Source organism: Passer domesticus, chromosome 27, assembly GCF_036417665.1.
Source record: "Passer domesticus isolate bPasDom1 chromosome 27, bPasDom1.hap1, whole genome shotgun sequence".
In the NCBI taxonomy this organism is placed as follows: Eukaryota; Metazoa; Chordata; class Aves; order Passeriformes; family Passeridae; genus Passer; species Passer domesticus.
Window position 1 is genome coordinate 1,556,514 of NC_087500.1, and position 13,526 is coordinate 1,570,039.

General features: G+C 48.6%; 1 protein-coding gene across 5 annotated transcripts in view; it reads right to left on the minus strand.

Moving 5' to 3' along the window:
- MYO1D (myosin ID) overlaps positions 1–13,526 on the minus strand; it is a 155,700-nt gene that overhangs the window by 57,875 nt on the left and 84,299 nt on the right. For 3 of the 5 annotated variants that reach the window (XM_064400167.1, XM_064400168.1, XM_064400169.1), the window contains exons 19-20: positions 13,065–13,169; positions 5,940–6,053 (exon numbers count right to left, since the gene is read on the minus strand). In XM_064400167.1, the coding sequence (XP_064256237.1) occupies positions 5,940–6,053; positions 13,065–13,169 (219 nt within the window). Of the gene's footprint in view, positions 1–769; positions 2,190–5,939; positions 6,054–13,064; positions 13,170–13,526 lie in introns of those variants that run through there. The other 2 variants (XM_064400170.1, XM_064400171.1) reach the window with 2 other exon arrangements.

A 13,526-nucleotide genomic window follows, 5' to 3' on the forward strand; every position in this document is an offset into this window, starting at 1 on the left:
TCACTGCTGTGCCCCTCTCCCTCCCCAGCAGTCCCTGTGTCACTGCTGTGCCCCTCTCCCTCCCCAGCAGTCCCTGTGTCACTGCTGTGCCCCTCTCCCTCCCCAGCAGTCCCTGTGTCACTGCTGTGCCCCTCTCCCTGCCCAGGCTGTCCCTGTGTCACTGCTGTGCCCCTCTCCCTCCCCAGCAGTCCCTGTGTCACTGCTGTGCCCCTCTCCCTGCCCAGGCTGTCCCTGTGTCACTGCTGTGCCCCTCTCCCTCCCCAGGGCCACGGGGCACCCACCAAGGATGGCACCAGCTGCTCTTCCAGCAGCCCCAGGTAAAAGCTCTCCCCAAAAGCTCCCCGGGATGACACCACTGAATCCCACCCTCATCAGGATTCTGCCCAAGGGCCTCTCCAATCCCACACCCTGGGAACCAAAGGTGGCTGATGGGCTCAGGCTGTGCCAGGGGAGGGCAGGAGGGATCCTGGAGAATTGCTTCACTGAAAGGTGCCAGCCCTGGCACAGCTGCCCAGGGCAGGGGTGGAGTCTCCATCCCTGAAGTGTCCAATAAATGTGTGGATGTGGCACTGGGGATGGGGTTTGGTGCTGCTGCATTTGATGATTTTAAAGGTCTTTTTCAACCCGAACAACTCTGTGCCACTGTGATTTGCAGGTAACAAGAATTTAGGAAGAATTTGAGTCACAAACCCTGCAAAGCCACAATGATTCCCATGTCCAGGCATGGATTAAGGTCTGCCTCTTCTGACAAAATAAAAAGGTGCAAGGGTTTGGTTTGGATATTTTATTTTGTGGCATTTTCTTTTTGTCTGTTAAGTAACTGCACTTGGCTCATCAAAAGCTTTGCTGTCATCTCACAAAGGAAAAAAAGGGAATTTTTAGGAGGGGCAACCTGGGAGCACAGGTTACTCAGATGAATATTAGAGAAAGCAAGAAAAGAATCTGTGCTGGGGAAACAAAGTGTAAAGAAGGCAAAAAAAGCCTTCAGAGGCAAGTACAGCAAAGCAGAGAAAGGAGAAAGCAAAATAGAATAAAATAAATAGAATAGTAAATGGGATAAAATACACAGAATATAATACACGGGACAAAATAAATAGAATAAAATCAAGTAAATAGAATATAATGAATGAAATTAAATGAAATAAAATAATAAAATAAAGCAAGAAAGATGAAAGGATGACGAGTACAGAGAGAACATAGAGGACTTTCCCTGTCCATTAAAGGGCTCCTTTGAGCCACCCAGGAATTTGCAGAGGGAAGCCTCATTCCCCTACAAGTGAGAGGCCCCCACAAAGCATTTTGTTGAAATTACAGTCTCATTATTCCCTTGTTTAGGGGAAGAGGTTCCTGTGCCCCCAATCCAGCTGGAGAATCCTGACTCCTGCCAGCCCAGGGATCCCAGGGGGGCTCAGGCTGCTCCCTGGGTTTGCTCACAACGTGTTATTTCCAGGAAGATGCTCCAGCAGCTCTGGATGCCTCAGCAAGCCCAGAAAAGCCCAGCCCAGCAGCCTGGTCTGTGCCCTATTTTGGGGATCAGACTCCAACAAGGTCCAGCCCCTGGGGTTTTGCTGGTTTGTCACCCAGGAATGAAGGACAGCAGCTGCTGATCCTGGAACCCCAGGCAGGGCCCTCCTGCTACCAGTTGCACCAGCACAGGTGGAGTTTATTCCCTGTTCAGGCTATTTTGGGGTTATGAAATGCTTTCCCAACAAGCTCCACCTTGCACAGGCATTGACAGCTGCCTGGCTTTATAGTGTCCCTTAAAATTAATTTGCATGCTTAAATACCCTCCTGTGAGCACAATAGCACCACAGGGACTGCTGCCATCAAGGTTTTAAATGTTCAGCGAGTGTGAAAGATGAACAAGTCGCAGTGTCGGATTTGAAAAGGCAATTTAAACATTAATTATTCAACAGAACCCTGTTAGGAGGCCAAGAGCCCTTCAAAATCTCCCCATTTCACCCCTCCCTACAAGTCTCTGAGTGAATAAATGCAGCACAAAAGAAATCATTTCAGAGAAGGTGCTTATCTCAGTATTTACCAACACTAATATTGGCCCTGCTTGAAGAGCAGGAAAAAATCCTCAGCTTCTGCAGAACATCCTTTATTATGTTCACCACTGCAGGGGAGATGTGGCTGCCAGATCCTTTCTGCTGCTTGGGTGTCTTTTCATCCCTCTCAGCCAGTACCTGTTTGATTTTAATTCAGGTAAAAACAAGAAAGTCACTGTGTATTGGTACTCTGAGGCAATGCCAGAGTGCTGGCAGCTGAAACTCCACCCAGAGAATCCCCCAAAGCAACATCTCCATGTGGAGAAACCAGCAGGGCTGACAGGGAAGCTGTTGTTTGTCAGGTTGTGTAGAGAATGGCACATTCCTCACCCAGAGCCATGGGATGGTTTGGGTGGAAGGGACCTTAAGGATCACCCAGTGTCACCTCTGCCATGGCAGGGACACCTCCCCCTGTCCCAGGCTGCTCCAAGCCCCATCCAGCCTGGCCTTGGGCACTGCCAGGGATGCAGGGGCAGCCCCAGCTGCTCTGGGCACCTGTGCCAGGGCCTGCCCATCCCCTCTGTAAAAATTTCCTTCCTTTCATCTAAGGCAAATCAAACCTGCCTTAGTTCCCAGCCCTTTCCCCTGTCCCAGTGCAGAGTCTGGCACTGTGCAGGGACAGCAGGGACTCAACCCATGGGTGGCCAGGCAAACCTGGCCCTGGGAGATGGGGAGCAATTCCTCAGCTGAAAACAAGTTTGTGTGTGTAGCAGCCATCAGCTGACTGTCTCCAGTGAGATCTCCATGGAAACACCACCCCTGAGGATGCTGCTCTGTTGGCAGGGCACTTCTGAAAGGCTGACAGGGAGCAGCAGAGGGAGCAGGCAGAGGATTCCAGCCCTGGCCATGGGAAGGACCATCCCTCTTCCCAGAGAACACTCATCAAAGGTAGGACAGGGCTGCTCCATGGCTACACATCACTACTGGTGTCATTATTGTCCATTTGCTCCTCAAAAAACCTTCAGAGCATTTCAAACCATTGCTCTTGTCCCAAAAATGAAGGAATGTCTGTATCACTGATCAGCTCCTTCCACTGCATCCCTCACAAGGTGGAAGGGCTTCCATGAAAGGAGGAACAGAAAAATGGGGAGAGTGTTCAAGGAAACTCAGGGGTAGAAAAACAGCACAAATATAAACATTAGGTAACAAATATAAAACATAACTACAACAAGGAACAAACAACTGCTGAACAGGACTGACTGTTTGCCAGAGTTAAATCTGAGAAATCCTGGCAAGAGAAATACAAATGGAGTGGCTTTGAACTGGAAGGGAGTAGGTTTAGATTGGATATTACGAAAAAATTCCTCCCTCTGAGGATGGGCAGGCCCTGGCACAGGGTGCCCAGAGCAGCTGGGGCTGCCCCTGGATCCCTGGCAGTGCCCAAGGCCAGGCTGGATGGGGCTTGGAGCAGCCTGGGACAGTGGAAGGTGTCCCTGCTCATGGCACTGGATTATTTTTAAGATCCCTTCCAATCCAAATTCAATCCCATTACTCTATAAAATATTTTGTCTCCTCTGTATAAATCAAAGACACCCCAAATTCTCCTCTCCCCTTCCTGCAGCTCAGGGGGCTCTGGATCCACCAGCAGGATCAGTGCCCACCCCAGCCCCAGAGCAGCCCAGGCAGGGCAGGAGGAGCAGGTACAGGGAGAGGCTGTGAACAGAGCTGGAATTTTACACCACAGAATCTACCAAAGCTTGGTTTAATCAAATTTCCATCCTGGAATGTTACCTTGACAACCTGGATGGGTCAGCAGAGGACCTCCTGGACCCATCCCTCCTGTGCCAAGCACTCCTGGACCCCTGGAATCTCAAGGACTCCTGCTCAGGTCAAAGAAAATGTCTGGCCAAGATTCTCTGTGGTAGGTTACTGAAGGTAATAACTGCAGACCTACCAATAAAACTGATTTATAGCTGCAGAAATGTGAGAATTCTCAGAGCAAGAGACCTACCTGCACAGACCATTAACTGCTCTTGTCCTGAGGAACTGCAAATCAGCCACATGAGCAACACAGAGCCAAAATACAGCCAAAAATACAACAAACATTGAGCCAAAAATACAACCACCACTGAGCTAAAATACAGCAGCAATAGCCAACACAGGATCACCACAGAGCCTGCCCTAGGGCTCTCTGTAGGAATGGACATTCTATTTTAGACACACCTTTTACTGGTGAAAAAGCAACAATTACAGACATTTCTTAGTAACAGATATTCTATGAGCAACCTGACGTTGCACCTGACTTGCTCAGCTTTAATGTTTAAGGCATTAAGGATTTCAGAGGGAAATGTTCAGGAGACCAATGATCTGGTTTTGTGCTGCTGTAAATGTACAGTCTGCACCTTTACACCCATCAGGCACACAGGTAAAACAGACATTGTCCTGAACCTGTGATAAATACAGATTTATCTCTTATTACTCCTGCACTCAGTGAATTTCAGTGACCTGGACACTCTGGTTAAGGTAAAGGTGGAGAAACCAATAGTGAGAAATCCTGATGGACAAAATCCTGCCTTGTCCACATCACCAAAAAACACCTGTCTGGGAACACCTGGAAAATCCCTCTGCTAAAAGGCTGTGAGTGGGGGGGTGTCTGAGCTCTGCTGGGTGGCTGGGGCTGTCTGCACCCTGGTTTTCACCAGGCTGAAGGTGTTTTTGCCATGCTGGGGGTGTCTGCATCCTGGTTTTCACCAGGCTGAAGGTGTTTTTGCCAGGCTGGGGGTGCCTGCACCCTGGTTTTCACTGGACTGGGGGTGCCTGCACCCTGTTTTACATGGGCACACAGCAGGATGTGCTGCCAGCCCCTCTGAGCACAGAGACACCAGTGCTGGGACAGAACAGCAGCCAGGAAAACAGCTGCTCAGGGCAGCTTCCTTTCAAAACAAGAGGCACTGCCATGGAGACACTGCCTGCTGCACCAGGATTGCTACTGGGAGCAGCTACTCCAGGGATAGGCTGAGCTGGGTGCCCAGCAAGGAGGGCAGGAGGAGACTCTAAACCCAACATTGTGGATGCAGCCAGAGCTAATCATCCCCTCCACATCTGCAGATGAGATTTCACCCTCACCCTAATCCCATCCCTGCCCTCCCAGCAAGACAGAAATGCCAGGTCTGTCATTTCTCCAAAGCAAACATCCCAGTAAATCCATGCAGGGCATTTCCAGCAGCCAGGCAGAATCTGGAGGCTGGAGATAACCAGAGCACTGTCACCCCAGGCTGAGGGAGACTCAGCTGAATCCCTGCTCCAGGATGCTGGGGAGCAAAGCTGAGGTGCTGCCCACCCCTTCCACCCCTGATAATCCTGTGGAGCCTGGCAGCTCCACCCTGCTACCCCCAAGGCCAGACCTCACCGTAATTCTGAGTTTAGCTTTGGTAAGATTTACATTAATCATGAACAAATATAAAAAAATAAATAAATTCAAGCACAACCTGAAGGATCAGACAAGCCCCCAGAGACACAGGAATAGTGCCATAAAAGCTGTGCAATGCCAACCCCTGCCAGGGCCAGGATCCTGCACACAGCAAAGCAAACTGAAACAGGGAGGGAGCAGAGAAGGCTAAGAGGCAGTTTGGGTTTAGCTTTTATTTTATGCACCAAAATTAAAAGCTAACATGATCATAGAATCATAGAACCATGGAATATCCTGAGTTGGGAAGGACCCACCAGGATCATCCAGTCCAACCCCTGGTCCTGCCCAGGACACCCCAAAAACCCCACCCTGATTTTTGGTGTTGCAATAACTGCACTATGACTGTTATAAACACATTAAATACATCAGAAACTGCAACCCAAGGACTTTTTCCATTTTATGGATATGAAAATGGAGCTACAGAGTAAAGACACTTCCCTGAAAGAGCCCCAGATGAGGATCCCCAGTGCTGTACTCACGTTGTAGAGGGGGATGGTCTTCATCACCTTGTACTGCTTCATGGGGTCCATCTTGTAAAGGTGTCTGTCAGTGATGAAAATGGCCCTGTCCTCCACCTTGTTAAAGCGATTCACCTGCACAGAAACACCTTGTGAGTCCCACTGATCACTGCAGGAACACAGGAAATGAAACTGTGCAGGGCTAAGTGCAAACTCACTCAAAAATGCCCCAAACTTACACAACAGTACCCCAAACTTGTACAAAAATACCCCAAAGTCACACAACAATCACCCTAAAGTCACAAACAGCCAAAACTCACACAAAAATACTTCAAACTCACACTAAAATACCCCAAACCCACACAGCTCCCAAACATGTTTTCTCCTTGGACCTTGGACCACTGAAAAGGGAACACGGTCCCTGTAATCCCATTATAGAGACAGATGAGCAACACTCCCAGTCATCCAGCAGAGCTGTGGCACCCTGGGAAATTCCAGTATTCCATGAACCCTGGGCACCCCAAAGGTCCCATGGAGAACCTCTGCCCTGCAGAGCCAGGCTGCACCAGGGGCTGGCACAGTGCAGACCTGAGGCTTTGGGCCATCCTTGGTCTGTGCCCTGTCCCTCCATCCCTTGTCCCCAGTCCCTCTCCAGCTCTCCTGGAGCCCCTTTAGGCCCTGCAAGGGGCTCTGAGCTCTCCCTGGAGCTTCTCCTCCAGATGAGCACCTCCACCTCACCCAGGCTGGTGGATGCCCCTCAGCACTAACCACTCACCAGGCAGGACGCAAAGGTTTGTTGGAAGTGCCCAAGAAAGTAGGACACAAAGTAGAAATTGTTTTTCACTGAGGCAAAACCAGAATCATGGGTGTATCAGAGTCACTGAGATATTTATTAATCAACTGAGAAGGGGAGACAAGGGTAAGACACGACGAGGAGGATGAGCATAAATAGGATTTTCCAGGGTGAAATCAGGAGACAACAGGAGAACTTAAATATCCTCAGTCAGGAGGCAGCAGAGAGACAAAGTTCAGAGCAGATAAAGGCAAAAAATGCAAATTGGGGAGCTCTGTGACAGCTTTACATTAACGGCACTGACTCAGAAAAAGCAACCGAGGATGATTTCAGACAGCTCTGGAGAGATCTTGGCACAAAGACATGAGGCAGCTCAGAAAAAGCAGAATGCTGGCACAGGCAAGGAATAACATGGGAATAATGTCCTGGGAGCCATGGGCTCACCTGGAACAGCCTTGAAGGACCAGGGTAGTGAGTGTGAAGGAGACTCTGGTGGTTCAGAGAAGGTGAAGAACATGATTGAGGGCCTGGGAAATCTCACAGGAAGATGCTGAGTAACCAATATTATTTTAGGAAGCAGATGAATGGGAGAAAACAGCCTAAAGGCTACAAACCACTGAATGGCCCTGAGAAAGTAGGTTAGGAGTGCCTGGTGACACATGTTGGGTGCTGGAGCACAGCAGCACCAGTTCCTCAGCTCCAGGTCCTGGGAGCTGAAGCAAAGTCCAGTCCCTGGGGCTGGATCTGCCCCTCAGAGCCCAGATCAGTGCTGGGGGCATTGATTCACTGTGATTTGTCTGTGGAGTCTGACACAGTGAACACTCCCTGGGCACTGCCATGACCCTGCCTGGCTGCTGTCCCACCCCAGACCCTGGTGACAAAGGGAGCAGATTTCTGCTGCTGTGACACCAGAGTCACCCCAGGGCAGGAGGTCCTGTGGCTGCTGCCTGGGAAGCAGAGATGGGAAGCACACTCAGCTTTCACAGTCAGAAAGGCTGGAAAAGCCCTCTGAGATCACGAAGCCCAATTGTTCCTCCAGCACTGCCAAGGCTGCCACTGACCCCTGTCCCCAAGTGCCACATGCCCCAGGGATGGGACTCACCACTGCCCTGAGCAGCTGTGCCAATGCCTGACCACTCTTTCTATGAAGAAATTTTCCCTAAAATCCAATCCAACCTGCCCTGGCCCAGCCTGAGGCCGTTCCCTCTGCTCCTGTCCCTGTTCCCTGGAGCACAGCCCGACCCCCCCGGCTGTCCCCTCCTGGCAGGAGCTGTGCAGAGCCACAAGGGCCCCCCTGAGCCTCCTTTGCTCCAGGCTGAGCCCCTTCCCAGTTCCCTCAGCCTCTCCTGGGGCTCCAGCCCCTTCCCAGCTCTGTTCCCTGCCCTGGACACCCCCAGCCCCTCGGTGTCCTTCTCATCATGAGGTGCCCAGACTGACCCCAGGACTGGATGTGCCACAGCAGTGCCAGCTCAGGGGACAGTCACTGCCTGCTCCTGCTGCCACACTACTGCTGATCCAAGCCAGGTGTCCCTGGCCTCTGGCACATCTGGACTCCCCTTCAGCCCCTGCTGACCAGCCCCCCAGATATTCCAAGCCAATGGAATATCGTGGGAGTTCTACAGGCATGGTTTGAATACCACTACTTTCTCATGGCTCTCTGCTGCTTTTAGTATTAAAATTCAGCTAAAGAAATGTACCAAAGGAGAGGCCCAGCAGCTCATCTCACCTGAGCAGCAAATTCTCATATCCTTCCAGCTTTTCCCAAGCAAAAGAAGCTCCAGGTGCCTCGTGCATTTGTGTAAATGCTACAGTGCATTTGTGTAAACAATACCTGCTGTGGGTTAAAGTCAAAACTGTCCCACTGGGGAGCAGGCACAGAAGGGACTCACACACCAGTGCAAATACCACTACTGGGCTTGCAGGAGTAAGGACAGGCCTTCTGCTCTCAGCTAGAGCTCACTCCCTCCCGGAGAACAGCCCTTCCCAGCACTGAGTGCTCTGCACCTTCTGGGCATTCTGTATTTATATCTTGTTGATCCAAATGTGAATCAGTCCTAATTTAGCTTCCTGACAAGCTTGTGGGGGAAATGAAGATCTGGCCTAGAGCTGAAAAATCTTCAAGGAAGTTTTTAAGGTCTCTGTCAGTGGCCTCTGGGCACTGCAGGGCAGTGGCCTTTGAAAGAGATGATCCTGTCAATGGAGCCTGGTGCCACAAGTGACAAGGGAAAAGTGGGAAGAAAAGCCTTATTCTACAGAAAATAAAGAGAGAGAGTTGTTTCCTAGGTGATCCAACAAAATCTGGAGGTTTGCATGAAATATGCATTTGGTTTCTCCTAAGGCAAAAATCTTCAAAATTTCCTTTGAAAAAGTGAAGAGCACCACAATTCTCAGACAAGGTGGATTTTTCCATAGGCAGGAATGACCTGCTTCTACCTGTACCTACTGCAGGGAAGTAAACACACAGCTCATTCCCCACCCCTCAGCAAGGCTTCAAAGCCTTTCACAGCCCTCCTGTAAAAACTGCTCCAAACAGAGCCCCCCATTATTATTCAGCTCAAGCTGTTGAAATTTGGCCCCACACAGGCAAAGAAAACTTTACCAGCAGCTCAAAACTTGGAGAGCAGTTCCTGGAATAAATGGACTACTTAGACTTAGAAACACAAAATTATTGAGGCTGGAAAAGGCCTTCAAGGCCCATCAAGTCCAACCTGTGCCCAATCCCCACCTTGTCACCAGCCCAGAGCACTGAGTGCCACATCCAGGTGCTCCTTGGGCACCTGCAGGGGTGGGGACTCCAACACCTCCCTGGGCAGCCCCTTCTAATACCTGACCACCCCCTTCTAATACCTGACCACCCTTTCCAGGAAGTTCTTCCTGATCTAGAATCTTCTAGATTCTTCCTGAAGAATCCATTAGATCAATGTCAGTCATCAGCTAAAAATATTCTGTGTCAATGAATTTAATGAGCCAATATCTGACAGGTCACAGGGGGTGCTCTACTCATAAATGTGTTTAAATAGGTGAGCTCTGGGCTCAACCTGTCTGCTCAAGGTGCCCAGTATTTATGCTTTTAATGTGTTTTCTGTGCAAGGAAAGAAGTGCATTAGACTGAACACTTCCCAGAGCAGACACCTGACATGGCTGTTGACAGTTAACAACTATTTCACGTGTGGTTTGGTGACTCAGCTGAAGGAAGCCACAGAGGAAGGCAGATGCTGCTTCAGAAATAAAACATTCAGCCCAGCTCACCAAAGTGCCCTTTAACACCTTCCCAGCAACACCTTCTTGCCTCAGGGAAGAGCAGGAGCAGCACAGTTTTTGTTCAAGAATCCTCAAATAAGCTGAATCATGAAAACACAGCACGGATGAACTTGAGCAGCCTTTTTTTGTCAATTGCTGCTTTGTTCAGGAGAATTATTTAAGGGAAGCAATGAAATCACCTGATAATTACAATTTCATTTCTATAATTCACTCTGCAGGCCCCTGTTAAAGCTTCACGTGAGCCAATTTTCAGCAGAGAACAAACACAGCCTGCAAACCCACAGGAACCAGGTTTAACATGAGAGATGTGACAAATTTGCCCTGAGCACTGGGTCAGGCTGCACGTGCCAGCACCAAGTGCCACCTGGGCCAGTGAGGTTTGGTAATGTGGGAAATGGATTCATAGGTAATCTTTGTTATATATATATATAAAACACAAATATTATATCCATAATATATAATATTATAGATATTAATATATATTAGTATTTTATATATAATATATAAAATACATATTATAATATTATATATTATATTTTATATATCTACACATATATATATATATGAAGTATAGATATACCTTCATAAAACTAAAAATAAAATAATTTTTAAAACACCTCTCAGTTAGTCCATCTCTAAACCAAAAAACCCCCATAATCCATGGGGAAGTCAAGGCTAAAGAGAAGGAACTTGATGATTTATTTTAAAATGTATTTGTTAAAAATTCAAAGGGAAGAATGCAGCAATGAGGAGAGATTCCCCCTGCCCTGAGGGTCACCCACAGACTGCCCTTACTCTGGGGTAAGAGGCAGGAATGCCAAAACTTTTATTTCTGACAAGAGAAACACCTTCATTTCAAACAGCTCAGGATGGAAATTGTTTCCTGAGAAGGGCAAAGGCTGTTCCAGCCTGTGCTCCTGCAGTCAGAGCACGCAGGCACTCCTGTCCAAAGCTCTCACTGGTGCTCAGTCTGCAGATCCAGAAACACGACCTGAGGAAGTGCCTTGCTTGGAAAGGGAAATGCTAAATTCTCAAATGCCAAATCCTTGTCCTGTTAACCTTCACATTTCAGCACTGTTTGTGTTCCCTGCTCTGCTCAGGACATTTCCTGTCTCTACAAGCAGAAGACAAACCTTTCCCTGAGGGAGGAGCCACATTCCACGTGGGTTTGGATGGGATGGTTTGCATCTGTGACATGGAGATGCTCTGCAGTCACCAGGCTCACACATCCATGTGTAAGTCTTGTCCTCAGCAGTGCTGAGATCATGGAATCATGGAGTGGTTTGTGTTTGGAGGGACCTGAGAGATCACCCAGTGTCACCCTGCCGTAGGCAGGGACACTTTCCACTGTCCCAGGGTGCTCCAAGCCCTGTCCAGCCTGGCCTTGGGCACTGCCAGGGATGGGAAGTGCTGATGCTCTAAAGCCATGCCAGGAATCCCTAACTTAGGAGGCCAGCAGGGGATCAAGTCCTACCTCTCTGTGAAAAGAAAGCAACAACAATTTAATCTTTCAAACAAGATAATTTAAAACCCACATGGCTGCAAGTCTATAACTTTGCAATGTTTGTGATTTCAGCTGAGCTGCCTTTTTAATGCACCCACAGCCAGCTAAAACTTTGCCTCTGAGAGCATTGAAAGCCTTTCAGGCTCAGGAGAAATCCACTTTATGGTGGGTAACACCTATTCCATCCCCATGCTGCTTCTACTGTTGAAGTGCTGGCATCTCAATGCAACAAACCCACAAAAACTGGATTTTTCCAGCACAGTCACAGTACAGAAACAGGCCTGTTGGAATGCTCAGAGATTCCTGCACACACCAAAACCAACAAATGCTTCTCTGACACTTGTCTGAAGGCAGGAGCTCTGTCCTGGCAGTTGGGGAACAGGATGAAGTGTGGATGTGTGCTTCAGGAACCTGCTTTGCCCTGTGCTTACACAGGAGATGGTCCTTGAGAGCTGAACCAGGAGCAGGAGAAACACAAGGATTTAAAGGCTGGAGAGCTGCGTAACAGTGAAAAAGATAAAGCTCCCACACTGTGTCCATCACACACAGATCCCCAGTGATTCCCTCACCCTCATTCCATTCCCATCCAAACCCACAATTCTCATCATCACATCTCTAACCACTGAATATTGTCCTTTCTACAGTTATCCCAGTTCAGCCAGAAACTGCCACTGGAATCAGTTCACTAAATGAGTTAGAAGAGGAATCATTTTGTTTTCAGCCTAACCTGATAGAAGCCAGGGGGAATTCTGCATTTCTCTGTCCCTCAGCCCAAGAGCTGTGAGGTTGTAAAGAGGGAGTTTGAGTTCAGACTGGCCTGCTCCTCCCTTAATCCTGTGAACCCCATCCTCCCAGAGAACGTGGCCACAGCAACACCAAACTCCCCTGAGATATTTTTGCTTGGAAAGCAATTAGAGATTTCTATTTTTATGAACACGAATCACTGTTGAATAAACAATACAACTCACTACCACTTGCTAAGTTTTATTTATAGATTTCATGCTGGAGAATGAATTATCTAGATCTGCAGAACCATAAGGAATAATTATGCACATGGGGACCAACTGCAGTATTTACAAATAAAAAGAATATACAGCTTCTTAAAAACACCTGAACACCCACAGCACTGGCCTGCCACTAAAATCGAGTCTGTCTGTTGGCTTGGTGAAATTAAAAATATTCTTCCCTGACAGATATTTCCAACCAGCATCATGAGGAGCAACCCACAACAATTAAGCAAGTCTGGTTTTTTAATTAGTTGTTTAAACCTTCCAACCAAGTTAACAAAAAACTCAATTCTGCTACAAAAAATGTCAGACCCAAACCAGTTATGCAGAATGAAGTGATTTTATCTTGAAATCATGGAATGGTTTGGATTGAAGAGTTCTTAGAGACCATTCAGTTCCAACAGGCTACATGGGCAGGGACTCAACAATTTATTTGTGCCTCTGACACGATGAGGCCTCAGCAGCCACCCAGCCTTGCTCCACCCAAAAATCCCTGATGCAGCTCCTTGGAAGTGCTCTGAAGTGCTGTCCCAGCCTCCCCAGGGTCACTCCTGGGCCCTGGACACCCCCAGCCCCGTTACCTTGCGCACGTGGCAGGAGAAGAGGATGTTCATGTACTTGTCCTTGCGCTTCAGCTCGTTGGCCACAGGGGTGAAGGAGCCTGAGCTCTGGGGGCCGTCTGGTTTCTGGAAGAGCAGAGACAGGCTCAGGACATGGCTCCCTCCACCCTTCCGTGCTTTGGGAAACCAAACCTTGACACACCAAAATGCTCCAAGGAAGGATGGAGTAAAGGGAAGCAATCAAATCTGCCTAGAAAGAATTTCTCTCAGTCCCTGTGTTTTCCATTCTCCCCAGCATTTTAGTCTCCCTGTTTGCAGAGACAGCTGATGGCACTGCTTTAGTGCTCCTCAGGATTCATAAAAATCACTCCTAGTGCAGTGGAAGTCAAGGTTTTGAACCCACATGAACAGAGGAAATTTCTAAGTGCTTCTCCTCCCAATAAACCAAGGCTCACTTTCCCGAATTTTCCCCTTCCAGCACCC